The sequence below is a fragment of the Mirounga angustirostris genome, unplaced genomic scaffold, assembly GCF_029215605.1.
Source record: "Mirounga angustirostris isolate CCGP_5_RB_7025 unplaced genomic scaffold, mMirAng1.0.hap1 SCAF_6, whole genome shotgun sequence".
Lineage (NCBI taxonomy): Eukaryota > Metazoa > Chordata > Mammalia > Carnivora > Phocidae > Mirounga > Mirounga angustirostris.
The window spans coordinates 27175344-27193624 of NW_026991714.1; the positions used below are offsets into that span (position 1 = coordinate 27175344).

The 18281-nt window shown below is 53.3% G+C and overlaps 1 protein-coding gene across 12 annotated transcripts in view; it reads right to left on the minus strand.

Moving 5' to 3' along the window:
• PPFIA4 (PTPRF interacting protein alpha 4) overlaps positions 1–16096 on the minus strand; it is a 92532-nt gene extending 76436 nt beyond the window's left edge. For all 12 annotated transcript variants that reach the window (XR_010412225.1, XR_010412224.1, XR_010412226.1 and 9 more), the window contains exons 1-3: positions 15962–16096; positions 3467–4099; positions 56–157 (exon numbers count right to left, since the gene is read on the minus strand). Coding sequence is in view for 8 of the 12 variants with exons in the window: in XM_064593981.1 (XP_064450051.1) it covers positions 56–157; positions 3467–3700 (336 nt within the window). In the remaining 4 variants the exon portion in view is untranslated. The remainder of the gene's footprint in view (positions 1–55; positions 158–3466; positions 4100–15961) is intronic.
• Positions 16097–18281: the final 2185 nt, after the last annotated feature.

The window sequence follows — 18281 nt, forward strand, 5'->3', positions numbered from 1 at the left end:
CTTGGTCAGGGGCTTCGCCCCCCAACACACACACACACCAGGTCACCCCACTTACCCTTGTGTTATTCCGCTCTGCTTTCAGCTCTGATATCTCTTCCTCCCTTTCTAGAAGCTGTTCCCGACACATGCTCAGCTCCCGGGTTAAGGTGGCAAATTCCTGAAAACCCCCAAGGCCCCTGAGTGCTCGGGGATTTGCCCCGTGACCAGTGTCCTGCATGCCCACATCAGTGGTGGGATCTTCTCATGCATCCCTTACTTCTGGCATCTGCTCCCAGAACAGCCCCCACCCATCCATATTGCAGGGCTACAAGCCGCAGCTAACATGTGTGCCCCCAGAGGGGTCCCCATCTCTGGGTCCTCCATGCACTCCAAGTGTGTGTTAGGGTACAAGGGGACAGAGGTGGAAACAAGAGTGAGAGAGTCACCGAATCTGCTCTGCAGCCCCTTCCCCCTCAAGCCAACAATATAACCCAATTAGATCTTTTCCCCTAGTTTGTATTTCTATTTAATGACATTATTCTTTAGAAACAGATGGAGGGGAGTCTCACCTCTGGTTTGGCATGGTGAGGTCCCGACAGAGACTGGTGGATATTAGACAAGGAAGAGAGGCGGCTTTGAAGCGAGTGCCCCAGGGAGCTCCCTCCCACACCCTCCCCAGGGCTTTGCAAGCTACAGGTGGCCGGTGAAATAAGGACCCACGTATGTGAAAGCAAGGGAGCCTGCAGACTTGCCCGGTCAGCCATGTGGCTCTAGCCCACATCCCAGGGATCCCCGCTTCCTTAGTCCAGGGCTGCATCCTGGTGCCTGATGCCAGGGCACTCGCTCTGGCCTTACCGAGTACCCATGCTCAGTGTCCCTTCGAGGAGCCCTGCTCCCACACTGTCAGGCCCAGACACGCAGAGACACGTTTCCAGCCCACCCCATCTCAGTCAGGACCAGTGTACAAGGGTGAGAGGCTGGCCCCACAGTTCCAGGTCCATTGTATCCTATTTATTCAAGCAGACATCACCGCATTCCAGAAAAGTTCTCAGAGACGTGGCCCAAACTCTGTGGATGCCCAGGGTCTGGGAGTGACTGAACGGTGGCTGCAGTCCTCTCCTAACTGAAGCCTCCTTCATCCACTAAGGACTCATGACTGAAGGAAGAATTCCAAAGCAACCCCCTCTTATCGCTCCAGATCGGGCAACAGAGGACAAGAAGGGCTGTGGGAAGGGACCAAGGGACCCAGGGATGCCAGAGCCTGAGAAGCCTCAGACCTCTAACCCTGTTCTTTGATTATTGCCTTTCTGTCAAGGCCATGGCCAAAGGAGGCCAAACATCTTACCCTCAGAAGGCCAGGCCTAGCCCCAGTGCTGCTCCACTCCTCAGGTTACACACACGCACACACGCACGCATGCACCACAAACACACACATTCTCTCTCACACCCACACTCACACACACACACACACACTTATACCCAGAGACAGGACTCGGCACGCCCCTAGCCCCACACCATGACGCCCCCACCAAAGGACCTGTGCTCTGTCCCCCCGCCCCGGGCTCTCCACCCCAGGACATCTGCCTCCTCCCCAACTCTAGCCCATCTGGCACACTGCTGCCAGGACAATCTCCCAAAGCACGGCGTTGTCCACAATGTTGAATAGAAGCTTCCTATCCTGGTTTTCAAGTTTCTCTCTCATGGTTCCTTTTCATACATCCTAAGACCTGGTCAACCTGGGTCACCTGCTATGTCCAATCACCAGCAAGCCGTCCTGATTCCACACCTTTGCTCAGTGGGCTACCTCCCCCTGGAAAGCCCAACCCTCTGTCACCACCTGATGAAATCACATCTATCTTTCAAAGCCTGTCTCAAAGGATACACCTCCTTGGGACCTTTCCAGACTCCCCCGTGGAAGGCTGTCTCCCTCCTCTAAGTACTCTCTGGAACAGAGCTCAAGAGCACCAGCTTAGGAGCCTATCATTCAACCACAAGTACTATGAGCACCGACCGTGTACCAGGTCCTGTGCTCCCCGCTGGGGACACAGAGACAAGAAAGACCTAATCCCTGCCTTCCTGCAGCTCCCAGTGTGGGGCTGGAATCAAATCCCAGCCCTGTCCCGTTAGCTGTGTGACCTTGGCCGGGTTACCTAGCCTCTTTGAAGCTCCGCCTCTATCTGTAAGATAGAAGTAGAGGCCTCCCTCCCTTGTTGCTACAATGACTAAATGAGCCAATGTATGGAAAGCACTTAGCACAAGTGACTTTTACCATCAATGCTGTTTTAACAACCTTTGGGGCCACTCTTCTCTTCCCCTGCCTGGTCTTCCGATCATCGGCTTTTTATCTATCTCCTTTCTAGTCTGTGAGCCCCAAGGGCAGGGCTTGGCTCCTTCAATCTATGGCTTGTTCGGGGCATCGTGAACCCCATTCTCCAGCAGGGCTCCATATCCCTGTCGATGAAGCGTTACGAGACTCTGCCCCCACAACTTCTGAGCCTTGGGCAGGAGCTTTCTGCAGCCCACCTGGGTTCACCCTGATTCTTCTCCCCTCATGTGGGGAAAAGGCAGGTGTGTGGCTCCTCATGGCTGCCCCCCGGTCCCAGCAGCAACCCTCCCCTGCATACACACACACACAAGATGGGCAACTGGCTAATCTCCTCAAGCATCATCTTCCATCATTTGTTTTTTTTTTTTAAGATTTTATTTATTTATTCATAAGAGACAGAGACAGAGAGAGAGAGGCAGGCTCCCCGCCGAGCAGGGAGCCCGATGTGGGACTCGATCCCAGGACCCTGGGATCATGACCTGAGCCGAAGGCAGACGCTTAACCATCTGAGCCACCCAGGCACCCCATCTTCCATCATTTGTAAAATGGAGATGATGGTGGTGATAGTCCCAACGTCATTGCTGTGAGCATTTAGCAAGGTAAACTGCTCACAAAGTGCTTACTTAGTACACAGAAAACACACAGAAACAGTGACTATCATTGCTAGCAGTAGTGTTAAGGAGAGCAAGACAGGTGTCAAGATACCTGGCTTCTAGATTCAACTCTGCCTAGAATTTTCTATGCAACGCCTCTTGTTTTTTCCATCTGTGCAATAATTGGTGGACTAGATGATCTCCTAAGGCTTCTCCATTTCCACCCTCTGATTCCCCACCCACCACCTCCAGGAATAGGGCACTGATGAGGTGCAGGCAAGGCAGAGGTGCCTTTCCAGTCTAGGGTGCCACCTGCTGGCCACATGGGCTCACTGCAGTGGGCCGCTATGGCTGAGTTTTCTTCCAGCACCAAAGTCCATCCCTTTCTCCAGGTGAAGCCAATTCCAGGCTGAGGAGCTTGAGACTGACAGGGAAAGGACCCATGTAGGGAGATGAAGGAAAGTTAAATGCTCTGTGAATTCCATTTGTTGATATGGAAAGAGGTGCAGATAAGCTGAGGGCCCAGAGAGTGCAGGGGCTGAGAGAGGTGCAGACAATGTGGCCTTACCTGGGGGAGGGCGGAGTTAAGGTGGCGCTGGAGCTGGTCCCGCTCATGCAGGGCGTCCTGGAGCCGGCTCTGCGTGGCCACCAAGGTCTCCTGACTCTCCCGAAGGGACTCCAGCAACTTCTCCCGCTCATCCAGCATGTTCACCATCAGCTGCTCAAAGTTGGCGTCAGCGTCGGCGCCGTGGGGGGGCCCCAGGGGGTCCCCCTCATTGATTGTGGGCATCACCTCACACATGGTGGGGGTGGGCAGGGCCTTCTCAGCGTCGGGGGACAGGGGAGGAGTTCACAGGATTGGCACGTCCAGGGGGACCCAGTGCATGGGTCTCAGAGCGGGCAGTGCCAGGCGAGTGGACAGGTGGGCAGGGGCTTCTCCCATGGCATCAGTTGCCCTTGCTCTGAAAGGGGCCTGGTGCCCGGGGCGCCCCTGTGGAATGGAGCCAGAGGGCCTGGCTTAACCTCTCAGGGCTGGGGCTGGGTGCCCTATGTCCCCAGACAAGCGGGCAGCAGCCGAGTGTGGCCATGACAGGCAGACGGAGCAAGGCTGGAAGAGGGCCCTTCGCTTAGGCTGAGTGCTGGAGCCTGGCCGAGTCCCAGCTGGGTCTAGCGACACCCATCGTTGCTGGAGGGCAGCGGTCTGTGGAAGAAGAGCCTGCCGTGAGGACCAGCTGAGTAGAGAAGGGCATCCACGGGCAGGGGTGGGGGCAGGAGACAGGACCTGGACCAGCGGGTGGGGGAGGAGAGGGAGGTGTTGGCACATGGCCCTGCTCCAGGCTTACTCACTCAGACGGCGCCTTCCTTACTTCTCCCAAGGAATGCACAAGCCCGCTGCCTGCTGTAGCCTCTGCCTCCCGCTCTCCCCACCCCCAGCTGTCAGAAGTGCAGCCGCAGTGGAGTGGTTCCCCACCCACGTGCCTCCCTGGCCAAATATAGAAATGATTCAGTCAGTGGCAAGGGAGCAGCCAGCAGGCTGCCCAGAGTCCTCCTGAGACCACGGGGTGGGAAAGTGGGGGGCGGGGGAATAGGGTCTCTGCCCCCACCATGGCCTTCTCCCCCACACTTAGGCCCAGGTAAGCACAGAAAGGGTTAAAGAGCTCTTCGTGGATGGGAGTCCACACCGGGTGGGCTAGTAGGGTCATAGGAAACAGGAGCAGGGTGGCTCCTACCCTGACCACTGACACAGTCTGGTTCCTTGGAAAGGCATGGGCTGGACCCTGGGGTGGCAGACAGCCCTGACCTGCTCCATGCCCATCATTTGGAAAAGAGGCTCTGGCTCAAATCATCCCCACTCCTGAAACCGGGTAAAGAGCAGGCTTCCATGCTGACTTCATGGCCCACCACCTCTGTGTTGGAGCAGGAACTGAATGATGCGAAGGAACCTGGGGTCATGCGGGGCTACGGGGTGTCACTCTCCTGAGGTGCACGGGCCCCGGCTCATGGCTGGGCATCTTCTGTGTAATTGTCCATTGCCGGCACTGCCAGCCGTCCCCAGCTAGGGCGGTTAGTGTGTACACAGTCTGGCTCATGCGACTCCTTGAGCCTGGCACAGGGAAGCCCGGTGATCAGAGCAAACGAAGGTGTGCTGGGGAAGGTGGCTGCAGCTGGGGGTTTCTCTGCCCGCCATCGGCCTCCAACCCCCCTGGCCACAGCTGGAAGGCCACCATTTGATCAGTTTTCAGAGGAAGCTGTCTTCAGAGCTCCTGCTGCATGAGAAACAGGACGAAAGGCCGCCAGCACAGCCCTGGGCACACAGGAGATGCTCCATAAATGGTGCTTTCCTCCCTTCCCTCCTCTCCCCATTTGGGAGACACAGGGACACCCCGCAGGTGGCTGACCGGGCAACAGGCAGGCTGGGACGGTCAGGGAGGGGACAGGAGGTATCGGGACCGAACGTGAGGAGTCAGACCCTGGGCAGCCCCCAGCCTGTGGCAGGGCTGAGCCCAGCAGGGGAACCAGAGAAGGGTCAAGCCTCCTCCACCTGAACCTGTCATCCTCCCAGCCACCTCCCCCCCCCCCCCCAAGTACTCAGGATCCAGGCAAAATGGGAGCAGCAGGAGGGAGGCTGGGGAGGAATGTGGGCCTGGATCCGACACAAGCTAGAGCCCCAGCTTGAGAACTCCTGAGCTCACCCCCACAGCCCTTCCCAGAGGGCCCAGGAGTTCAGGCCGGCATGGGGGTACGCCCACACATGCATGCAGGCAGACGCAGAACCCTGGGGACCTGGGACATAGGCGTGCGGCCACACACATGCTCCCAGACAGACTAGACACAGACACTAACCCAGAGGATCCTTTCCCCAAGCTGGACAGCCACTGTGGAGGGCAGGGTCCCAGCAAACGACAGAGGTGAAAAGTAGCACCCTGGTCTGCACCCTCCCTACCTCAACATCCCCGCCCCACAGAGCAGCGGGGAGTGGACAGGAGGGGCTGCCAGCCCAGTCTTGCCAGGACTGGTAACTCACTGGTGCTGATACCAGCAATTCCTCCAGTTCTCCCACCCACTGTGTCCAGGACCCTTCACCCTGAATGCTCCGATCTGTGAGGCTGAACGCCACGATGGCCCCCCCCAGACCTCTCCAAGCTCATCAGCAGCCGGGTCCTCATTCCTCCCACTCCTCCACCCCACCCCAGGAAAAAATGAGAGAGCAGGAGTGAAGGCCAGGCTGGGGAAGGGGCCCCTTGTGGCAGAATCTGTCCTTTGGAGAAGAGGATAGCGTGCTCAGGAACTCAGGGGCCTGGGAGCAGCCTCAGCCCAAAGATCCCCAGGCATCCCGCAGTGTAGTGTAGAGCTGGGACTCTGAACACCTAGGCTGCAGTTCTGCCACCGATCAGCTGGATGACCTTGGGCTTGTCACCACCTACTGGGAGCTCTGCTGTCAGATGGAACCCATGACCCTTGTTCTGCCCACCCTCGAGGGAGGAGATCACAGATAACCAGAGGCTGGGAAAGCAGAAAGCAGTGCAGGATCGCAGAGGCGCATGAACGACCATGAGTGGTGGGCAAAGGCAGGCCTATGGGAGGGGTGGTGCTAACTCCTTACGGGGAAGGGGTTGGGAAGTTCTCAGGAAGGGAGAACAGACCTCAGGCCGCCTGCGGTAATGTGCTAGCTATTGGGTCCAACTTGGCCTCCCCAAATCCTCCTGATCATTCTGGCAACAGAGAGGTTGGCTGCCACCATCCCTTTCCCAGCCTCCCTCCCAGCCAGGTGCCAGGGAGCCACTCTGCCTCCCCTAGTGAAATGGCATCGTGGAGAGCAGGCTGAGGACGAGCCCGAGGGTGCTGCCAGGCAGATGCCCCAAGATGGCTGGCCGGGGCCCCCCCACCCTGGCCCCGCTGGTGCAGCATGGAGAGCAGAAGGCAGCTCTAGGGCAGCCACGCAGGGACACCTGGCTCCTTCTGGCTCCAGGGCCAGCTTTAAATAGCACAATTATCATCTCAGCCTAACAGAAGTCTCCTCGACTCCTGCACCATTTCTAAGTAACATTCTCAGGTCCTGATTCCGAGGCGACAGTTACCAGCCCCCAAAGTGAGCATTTGAGGGGCTTTGCCAGTGAGGAGTGTGGGGAGGCTGTGAAACAGAGGGAGGGGGCTCCAGAGAGAGCAGGCGTAGGGGTGAGTGTGCATGTGCGTGCGCATGTTGGGGGCGGGTGTCAGACCCACACCAGGTGTCTGGCAAATCGGAGGCCTCTCTGGTTTCTCAAAAGTCACCCCCATCTCTTCCCCACAAACAGGAGGGTTGTGCACTTGGGTCTGATGCTCTGGCCAGCCACACACGTGCACGCATACATGAACGCGCGCGCACACACACACACACACACACACACGGGCTGGCTCCCCACTGCCCTACCAGATGGCAGGCCGGCCCCACTTTGGGGAGGGAGCTCGTGGAGGCCAAAGGGCCAGGGCAAAGCTGGCTGGCGCTGTGCCCATGTGAGTGGGCCATGAGCTAGGCAAAGAGGGGGTGTCAGGGTGGAAGCCCCCCGGAGCGATGAGGTAAGAGAGGAGGGCTGTGCCCCCACTTGACCGGAGGAAGGGAGGTATTTTCCTCCAGGAAAATAATACCGATTATGAGAGCAGCTCTGACTTATTGGCTATTTACCGCATGCCAGGCGCTGTGCTATCTGTTGTCATATATTCACTTACTTTAATCCTCACAATTCCTCGCAAGGAAGACTCAATTCTTCCCACTCTGCAGATGTGAGGACTGGGTCTCAGAGTCATGTGCCCAAGTCTACAGAGCTGTGAAGAGGAAGAACTAGTATTCCATCCCAGTCTGTCTGACTCCAAGGAGGGGATGGAGGTTGAGAAAGGGGAAGAGCGGCCATGACTCCTTCACGATTTCTCGCCCTCGTCCAAGGCCATGGCAGCCTAGGAACTGCTCACCTCGGCCCTCCTCCACCTGCCCCCCCCGGGGAAGGAAGATCTCTGTACAGCTGCCACCATGCTCCCGAGCAGCCACTTTCCCACCGGAAGCGACCCACGCCCAAAGCCTCAGCTGCCATCCCCCCCGAATCTCTCCCTCAACCCCATCCCCCGTAGGGACTCCAAACGGGGCTGTGAGCAGTGCCCTGGGCCCCGCACACCACACCACATTCCTGCAGGAACTGCAGAAACAGCCCTGGGCTCCCCTCACCCTGCGTGGTTTTCAGATACTACAGTCCCAGGGCAGTGACGTTCAGCAGCCACCTCTCCTTCCCTCTAACCCAGAAGCTTCTCCTCCCCCGTCCCTCTCCCTGTTCAGCCCACCACCCCAAAAAGCCTTGCCCTCACTCCTCCTCTCCTCTGAGAGCCCAGTGACCCTCCTCCTCTGTTACTCCCTACCCTGCTCACGGTCATGCTCCCTGGACTGACTATGGCTCACGACCTTCTAGCATCTCACCCAGCCTGCCTCAGTCTCCCCTTCCATGTCAGCCTAAAGAACTTTTCATCACCTTTCTAAGCCCACCTCAAACACTACTTCGTCCATGGAGCCTTTTCTGATTCCTCCCTAGGTAAGATCGACCCTTCCATGGACCCAGCACGGCCCTTTATTCCTACCTCTCTCTGTGACACATCATCTCATCTGAAGGCTCAGGGGAGAGAACCATGTCCTACTTATCTTTGGACGCTCCAACGCACGGTCACAACACACACGGAATTGAACAGACACACGTGACAGGGTCGTCTCTGGGCAGGCCATGCCTGCCCAAGTTCAAAGAAGAGGAACTCCAAAATGGTAAAAACTGGCTCAAGGCCTGGGAATAGGTTCATTTATCTTGCCCTCTGAAAATTAAAGCTTCTTGAGAGCAAGACAGGGGCCACTCCTGCTTTGCAAGGCAGACTCTGGAGCAGACTGATGGGTCTGAATGCTGACTCCTCCACTGACCACTCATGTGACTCGGGAAAGATACTTAATCTCTCTGAGCCTCAGTGCCTCATCTGTGAAATGAGCCCAGAGGGGATGATAGCAATGCCCACCTCAGACAGCTGATGAGGATCGCTGGAGTTAACGTACACAGAGGGCTGGGGTCACGGCCCAACGTTCAGGGGTAACTCTTAGCACCTTAGGCTCCTAAGGCACCTCAAGGCCGGGCCCACTCTGAACACAGTAAGAAAACTAAAAATCCATATAGCTAGAGGAAGCCACTGCCAGAGGAAACCTCTTGGAAAAGCTCTCCTGACAGTTTCTCATGGCTGCACAAATCCCTTCAAAAGCACCAGTTCTCCAGGCCCCTGAAAAGACCAGCAGTGAGACTTTATCTCTCTGGGCTTCGGGTTCCCAAATCTGGAAGATGAAGGTCATAACACATAACACGCTCTAGTGATCTTCTAGGTCATCATGAGGGTCCAAGGAGATAAGACAGAAACTGATCTGAGGAGTATAAAATGCTACCAAAGGACCCGTGGGCACTGACGGCCACCCAGGCCCTCCATGTCCTCATGCCGTGCACATTCAAGTAGGCACAGGGAGCGAGGTCTCTAACAGGCTCCCCTGGGCCTGTTTCTGTGAAGCCCATCTCCCCAGCTGCTCCCCAGAAGTTAGGTTTGGGCCACTTCTTCCCGAGACATGGCCTCCCACTTGGGTGAGCATACGACTTACTGTCCAAACAAGGCCCTTCTTGAGAATGAATGGAGGCACTGTGAACAATCACACCAGGACTCAGGTGTAAACTGAGACACACCTGGCTGTATGGTCACCCTCACTATCACCACCCCAGGGGGACTAACGTCAAAGGCTAGTGGGGAAAGGAGGACTGGGAGTCTCTTCTTCTCATACTTCCTCTTCTAAAATACCCAAAAGTAGAGCCATCACAACTACCTCTTTAAATGAAGATGGGATGGGGCACCTGGGTGGCTCAGTCGGTTAAGCATGTCTGCCTTCGGCTCAGGTCATGATCCCAGGGTCCTGGGATCGAGTCCCGCATTGGGCTCCCTGCTCTGCGGAGAGCCTGCTTCTCCCTCTAACCCTCCCCTGCATGCTCTCTCTCTCTGTCTCTCTGTCAAATAAATAAATAAAATCTTTAAAGAAATAAAAGAAGACAGGATTTGCAGACTGAGAGAATACCTTTGGGGGCTGCTCAGGGACGATCCCGTGGCACAGAGGGGAGGTAAAAGCAAAAGACTCTGAACTCCCTTTTCTTAATTTCCAAATCTGTCAATGTTTCTGAACATCTGATTAAGGTTTCATTTGTATAAAAGGGTTCCAACTCTAAAAAGCATTGTAAGTTAAAGTACTGTGTCCAGAAGGCCCCTGTTAAACAAACACACCTGTTCTCTCGGAGAGTCTGCACATCAGTGTCACAGGGCGGTCAGCCTGAGAAGCCTGCACAGGTGACACTGGGGGGCCGCTGACTCCTTCCCATATTCTAAAGGTCTCCCAGAGATCATATACTTGCATCAACCAAGATGAAGCCCGCACCCCTGAACGCAGCACATGGCTTTTGGCTGAACTTACCTCATTAAGTTCAGTAACCCTAGCCAACTTCTGCTCATCAGAGCCATTGGTTAACCCTCATATATGTCCTTAAAAATTGTTTGCAAAAGAAGAAACAAAGTAATCAGTGTGGCATATTTGGAGAATAAAAATCTTTCAAAACCAGGGGTCCAAAACTGTGGGCCAAATATGGTTCTTCTGGCATTGAAAAAAAAAAGCTCAGAAGTCTCTGCATTAGTAGATCAGCCCATAGATTAGGGAGCTGCCCCATAGCGGAAAGCAGAGCCACCCGGAGGGGCGTCAGGAACACAAGAGGGAAGTGCTGTCAGGTGCCAGGGCATGAAAGGCCCAGAGTACTCAGAACTGCGTCCTAAAGTGTGTGTGTACATGGTCACAGAGGGTGTGGGGGGTGGTTATGAGAGAGAGAGAATGTGTGGAGGGACATGTGCATCCATGCAACAGCATATAAGAGTAGAGTCATGAGAATGTGTGGTGTATACGGATGGCCATGAGAGCGCATGTGGGTAAGAGAACAGTCATGAGAACGGGGTCCTGAGAGCCTGTGTGTGGGCAGTGAGTGGGTGTGCATAATGGTGGGTAGGTACGCATAATGGCGAGACAGATTGTGTGTGGTCATATGTCAAGGACTCATGACGTATGTCTACGGTCATGCCAATGTGTTGTGTGTACAGTCATGAGAGTGAACATGTGTGGTTATGTAAGCACGTGCACCTGGGAGTCATGAAGTCATGTGTACTCATAAGAGCACGTGGGCACCACGAGAGCTTACGCGCGTGTGTGATCATGAAAGCAGATACAGCTGGTCATGAAGAGTGTACGTGCATGCGCGGGCTTGAACCTGTGTGAGAATGTGTGAGAGGGAGAAGAAGGAGGGACGGAGATGATAAAGAAAGAATGAAAACCTCCTTTGTTCCAGGTGCTCTGCCCCAAACAAGAGCCCAACATTTTGGGTACTCTGCAGTCGGCCTGGTGCGAGCTGAGGTCAAGAAACTGCACCCAGCTCACCCTTCTCCTTACTGCCACCCCTTAGAGCTGCACGGCAGGGTCTCCCGAGCCCAGGGCTCCCTGTGCATTAGAGAGGGCGGCAGTCACCCCATGGATCTCCCAGCATGTCACTCCTCATAAAACAGCCCAGGCCAAGGTCCTGGTCTGGACCCCTCCTGGAGCCCTCCAGTTTTAGCATCCTCCAAGCCACACAAAGGAGAGTCCTCTTCTGGAGCAGCTGCCAAAGACCCCTACCATCCACTGCCTACCCCACCTCATCCCTTACCTAGAACTGCACATTCCTACTTGGAAGGACCTTCTCCAAGGTCATGTAGGTCAACCTTCCACACCTCCCCAACAGCTCAGCCTTTATTTGATTATCCTTCAGGAACAGGAGCTCACTACTAAATGAGGAAGCCCTCATTGTCCTAAGGAAACTTCTTCTTCAACTGAATGGAAAACTAGCTCCCCTTTGAAGTGACAGTTATCTATCTGAAGACAGTGGCCATGAAGTCACACGGGCAGCATATTTCATCTATGAGAATTCAACTATCTTGGGTGAGCAAAATAAGCAATAAAAGTCTGTAATGCAAACCAGCTATTTCATCTGACACCTAACTACAAAATTATATTGTATGTAAGTACTCTTTTTAAACACTGTACACATTATATAATTAATATATAATGTGTATAATGTATACCATATCTGTACATTAACATTATTGTTCAGCATTAGAAACCTAAAACCATATACCATGCTTTATGGGAGATTTAGGGATTTTCACTTTACCTACTTCCTATAGAATCTAATTCTCCCACTGAGATGTATAACACCACCATACTGGGTCCCCAGACACTTTTCTGCTCCAGGTTAAATATTTCTAGTGGCAAGGAGGCCCTGCTTCATTGAATTCAGGGAATCAGAAGATAGACCTCTTCGATCCAATCCAACAATTAACCTACTGAGTAGATTTCCATGAATCCAATGCTGAGTTAAGAGTTGTTATGGATACAAAAGGTAGGTAAGATATGCCATCAACCCTCAAAAAGTTTACAGTCTACTTGAAAGAACACAGATAGAGTGGTCCCTCCCCCCCAATCCATAGCCTCATTTTCTGTGATCTCAGTTCCCAGTGGTCAACCACTGATGGAAGCATATGATTCTGACACATCAGGTCAACAGTAGCCTAACACTACATCATGGTGCCTACGTCATTCCCCTCACTTCATCTCATCACCTAGCCATTTTATCATCTTGCATCATCACAAGAAGAAAGGTGAGTACAGTAAGATATTTAGAGAAACCACATTCCCATAATTTTTATTCCAGTAAATTGTTATAATTGTCCTATTTTATTAGAGAGAGGAGATTCCTCTATTTATAGTCCAATAATTATCATTATTGTTGCTAATCTCTTACTGGGACTAACTTATAGATTAAACTATCATAGGTGTGTAGCCTGGGGAAAAAAATAGAGTATATATAGGGTTCCATACTATCCGTGGTTTCAGGCATCCACTGAGGGTCTTGGAATGTATCCCCTGTGAAAAGGGGGACTACTATACCCACGCAATGGTTCGAAAGCTACAGGGAGTAGCATGTGACCAAATATCCAGTGTCTGGCACAGTCTGGGGGTCAGCACCGAGCACTACTTGGAGTCTGACCAATTGAATTAAGCGGTGACAGTTTCTCCTCCAGCTCTCTCAGAATGAAGCAGCCCCAGCCAAGGCCTCTCAGCCCCACAGGCAGGAAGCTGCTCTGTGTTAGAGCTGACTTCGCTCAAGGGAATAGAAGACACTTGATGGTGGTGGGGTGGGGGGCGGTCTTGCTGCACCCAGCCAAGGCTCTCTGAGAGCCAAGCAAAGAGTTGGGCAGCAGTCATGTTTCCTGTGTGATTGGAGGGCCATTGCCAAGGAGGAGAGGGCAGTCCTCAAGCTCCGCCCAGCCCTGGAGTTTCACACCATGCTAGCTCAGAGCTCCTTCTCCCACTATGCCCCCGCCCCTGCCCCCGCGCCCCCCCCCCCGACACCGGTCCTGTCCCCATAGCATTCTGTTCCCACAGGACCCTCCCAGCACAACAAAGACTGAGGGGCCCCTAGAAGCTGCCCCTCTCACCACGGCCCATCCCAGTACTTTTTACTCCACTGGCCACCCAAAGTGCCACGCTCTTGTGAGCCAGCACCGTATGCCCTCCAGAGCTAATTATAGGTCAGTGAGCTAGCAGGCCAGAGGGGGGACAGATGGTGACTTCATGTGGCTGCAATACACACCACCCCTCCCCCTGACCTCCCCTCCATTTCTCCTGATCCCATACCTGGGACCTAGACTCTGAGGCAGCTTCCACTCCAGCTTCCACTCTCCTCCCTGCTCCTTACCAGCTCCTCTCCAGGACACGCATGCCACATGCAACTCCGTGCCAATCGGAAGCCACACCTTGCTTCTACAGCAACCCATCCAAGGGCCCAGAGCCCCAGGGGAGAGTGTCCCTGACATAAAAAGGCCTCCTCTAGTGCCTCTATCCTAAAGACTCCTGACTCTCCCCCAGCTCCCTGGCCCTTCAACCCTGACTCCTCCTCCTCTCCCCAGCTCTCACCCTGCTATCCTCAGAAGCTCTGAAAAGACCCACTGAAGTCCCTGATGACTCTTGCCAACTCTAAGATTCTAGCAATCAACTCAGGAAAGAGACCCAGGAGCCTGGTCGCCTGCCCTGCCCTGCCCCTCCAATCCCTCCTTATCACCCAAAGGCTAGACCTCATATACTCCACACTTCTGACATCATGACATGCTCATCAGCACACACCCAGATATCCCTGGACAAGGTTTCACTTCACACCCCCTCCCCCCACACTCTCCTATCTTCCAGAGATGGCATCTCCCACTGTGCCGGGTGTCCAGGGCATTCTTGGCCCCCAATAATCATCGTGCTATTCATCATCTCATTATTTTGAGATAGCTATTTATCTCAGGCAGCCTTCTCAGGCATCAGGACAAAGTCCTAGAAAATAGCCCAGGGAAATCCTTCAAACTGTTCCTTTTGCTAAGGCAGCTTCTCTTGGGGCTACCTGGCCAGTTAACAGTGGTAGGGGGTGGATGGGTTGGGATCCAGTTTAGACAGCTGTTTGAAAGCACGTGGACAGGGCTCTGCTTTTTTTTTTTTAATTAAAGATTTTATTTATTTATTTGACATAGACAGAGATAGCGAGAGCAGGAACACAAGCAGCGGGAGTGGGAGAGGGAGAGCAGGCTTCCCGCCGAGGAGGGAACCCGATGTGGGACTCGATCCCAGGAACCTGGGAGCATGACCTGAGCCGAAGGCAGACGCTTAACGACTGAGCCACCCAGGCGCCCAGGGCTCTGCTTTTTTATAATTTAATAGCAATGTAACAAAATGGGGGGGCAGGGGCCGTTAAGAGAGTGCCTACTGTGTGTACTTTTCAGCTGCTCCATGGCCCTAAATTGCCTTCAGAAGACCCAGCACACAGTATAGAGCTTGGCATATAGTAAGTGCCCAATAAATGTTTGCTGGGTATTGAACAAAGTACTAGGTATCAGTTCCAACACCTCTGGAAAGACGGAGGGAAGTCCCTGAAACCTAGCTACTGGAGGGGCCCCTTAAGCTCCCACCAGGAGGGGATCTCCATGCTAAGCAGAGCCTCCTCCTTAACCACTTGCTCACCACACAGAACAGGAGAATAGCAGCCCCAATTCCCATATCTCTCTACTGGGTACTACCAGCATACCTCTCCTCAAAGGTGACATCAGCACCTAGTGGCACCTTGTCCTGGATCCGTCCTCCTTCTCAAAGAAAACCACCCACACCACATTTCCAAGTCCTCCAACCCGACCTCTCTCTTCCAACCCACCATCGAACCCTGCAGGATCTATACCGGAAAACACCCCTACTGCGCGGTCCAAAGTCAACTCCCCACTCCCACCCTCTCAGTTCAGGAATCTATTCCAGCTCCCTTTTCCGCTTGCGCCCACTCTCACCCCCACCCCCACCAGACCTCGGGTTGGCCGCTCCTTCCATCCCATCGCCCTGGCACTGCGGAGACGGGGGCATTTCTGGCACAGACTGAGACTGGCAGTTCAAGGAACAGAGAGCTAGCGATATTAAGGGGTGTTAGTAGCAACGCGGGAAGGATTAAGACCCCCGATAAGCGCGAAGATCTCAGCATCTCTTGTGCCCAAATGAGCGGAGCTGGCCCAGGAGCTAAGAGGTGCTTTTTTCTCTGACTCTCCAGGATGGGAAATGGGGCGCAGTCCATCCAGCTCGCACCGGGAGACTTGCCACCTCAGCCCCCCTCCTCCGAGGCTGATGGAGCTGAGGGCGAACTCCACGCCCTCCCGCAAGCCGGGCACTGCCCCCCATTCTCACCCCCAAGGGCACAGGGCACTGCAAAGGCCGGCGAGGGGCGGCGGAGGGAGCAGTATCTATGCCAGCCGGAGACGACACATCCGGAGTAAAACGGGGCTGTTTTCCAAGGCGCGCTAGACAGAGACCCCTCCCCAAACTGGAGGGGAGCTGGAGGTGGGAAAAGAGGCATCCTTTTCCCACCTCCAGATTCTGGACGCTCACCTGCCTGCAGTCGTCGAAAGCCAGGCAGCTCAGCCCCGAAGCGGAAGGGAGCCGCCCCCGACCCGGGGAGCCCGACACGTCCTAGGGAGCCGAGCGGGCGCGGAGGTAGCTGCAGCCTCCGCCAGCGCCGAAGCGCCGCGCCTCAAAGCCCCGCCCCTGCCTCCCCGGCCTCCCCCTGGCCCCACCCCCAAGGGCGGGGCCTGGCCGGCTCCCTCCAGGCCCCGCCCCCGCCCCGGCACATGACCAGAGGCACTTTGCTACTGCGCGCCATCTTGGCTTGGCCTGGAGAGTCCCCGAGGTGGCAGAGAACCGTTTTACCCAAGAGGACTAAAGTGTCGGGGCTCAGCGGCGCCCTCTCTCCCTCCCAGTGAGGCGCAGCACACAGCCTGTCCATTTGACCTCCACCCTTGTTCCTCATCTAACCACCTGTCCCTAAATTGGCCTCAGTCCTGGCCTTGTAATCGTTGCCAATGGTCTGTCACCTTTCACACCTGCCCTCTTGTGTCCATTGATTACTTTTCTTTTGGTCGCATCTATTTCTTAAGTGGAGAATCTTGAAATCCAGATACATTTCGTAGTGTGCGCTTGGGTGAATTGCTCGCCTGAATTCAGGACCTTGGCTGTGCTAACACGGTTACTAGAATATGAAATGTTACATAGACATAGTATGAAGACAGTCTCAATGCCAAATTCCTGACTGACAAATTTTAGTTAAACCTCTCCATTTTCCTGAATTGCTCCTTACCCTGTCCCATGTGGCTATTAATTGCATCTTTCCCATCTGGTTTGTGAAGTGTCATCACAGTGCCTACTCAATCCCTTACAATACCCAGTAAGCGCTGTTACAAGTGCAAAGAATTTTTATACACACGCAATGTGTACATATTTATAAATACACATACAACATGTTCTGTATCTTCTGCAACAAACGCTGTATGTAGTTGAAATCAGTGGAACATACAACTTTTCATTTATTTTTTTTTCTTCTTCCCAGTATATTCACCAATTGGCTTCGTTTCCTTGTATCTTCAGCAAAAGGCAGAAAAATCTGAGTAATTCTGATTATGAGGGTGAGAAATGAAGCTAAATTTGTGTTATTTTGTTTGTCTGACCCTGAGAGCAAAATCAAGAGATGTATTTTTAAAAGTGAAAATTACAAAGCAGTTTTTACAAAAGTAGTCCAGAAAGTTCCAACTCTTCTCCAGGTGGTTTGGGGTTCTTCAAGAGGAAATCTGAGACACTTCGCTTATCCTTTCACTAAAATGAATCATCCTAGAAAAGGCAACTCAGTCAATGCAGAGGGAAGGCTGAAGCCATAACACACTTTACCAAGTGTCTGTCAATATCAAGCTAAGAGAACAGCTGAGACAATACCTAATATTGTACCTATTATCATCATAAAGTTTAATATGAAAACTTAGAAGTTGAGTCAGAACACAGTTATTAAACCAATTAATTTCACTCCCCTTTTAAAGGTACCTCCCAAATGGGGGAGGACTTTGATCCACCAGAATAATTCCCTTCTACTTCATTGGCATCTTCAGTCCAGGGAACCAGAACTCTGTGCTTCTCTCCTTCTGCCTCAAAGAAGCAACTTTTGCTTGTGAAAGGTACTTATTGTCCAGGATGCTTATTGTCTTTGGGTTCTTTTGTTTCTTACCATTTACATGTCTAAATTCTGATTTTCACTGACCAAGGCTCACTTTCCGTGTGAACAGCTTTGAGTACCACCCTCAGTGCGGGGTAACGAGCAGCAGTATTAAGCAGCTGCTTCCTAAGAATATTCTTTAAATAGCAGGGGTTAGGGAGGATGATTAAGGAAAAAAAAACCACACACTAATTTAACAGCTTGGTTTGTGATAATAACTGCCCCCACAAGATTTTCATGTTTTAAGAATATATTAATGCCCATCTCATGGCAACATCCAGCTAATATATCCAGCTCACTGGCTAACTTGGAGGGCTGAGAAGGGAGGACAAATAGCAAGGTTACCTTGTTAGCAAACACACAATAAAACCAAAATCCCACCCGTGATCCTCTTCTCAGAGTCCACCAGCTACAGCAAGTCCTCTGACTAACAGGACATTAGCATTTCTGCAGGGATGAAAGGCCAGGCTCCTGTAGGCACACAGGATGATAGGCAGCACAGGGCCAGGCAGAGCAGAAGAAGGTCACTAAGTGCTTATAGTTCAGGAGGCTAGTTTCAATATGGGATGCGTTTTTTTTTTTAAATGACCTTCAGCATAATGCCTTTCTAACAACTCAATGAAAATATCATTATCCTTCTTATCCTTCCTGCCTTTCTTGGTTAGCTTTACA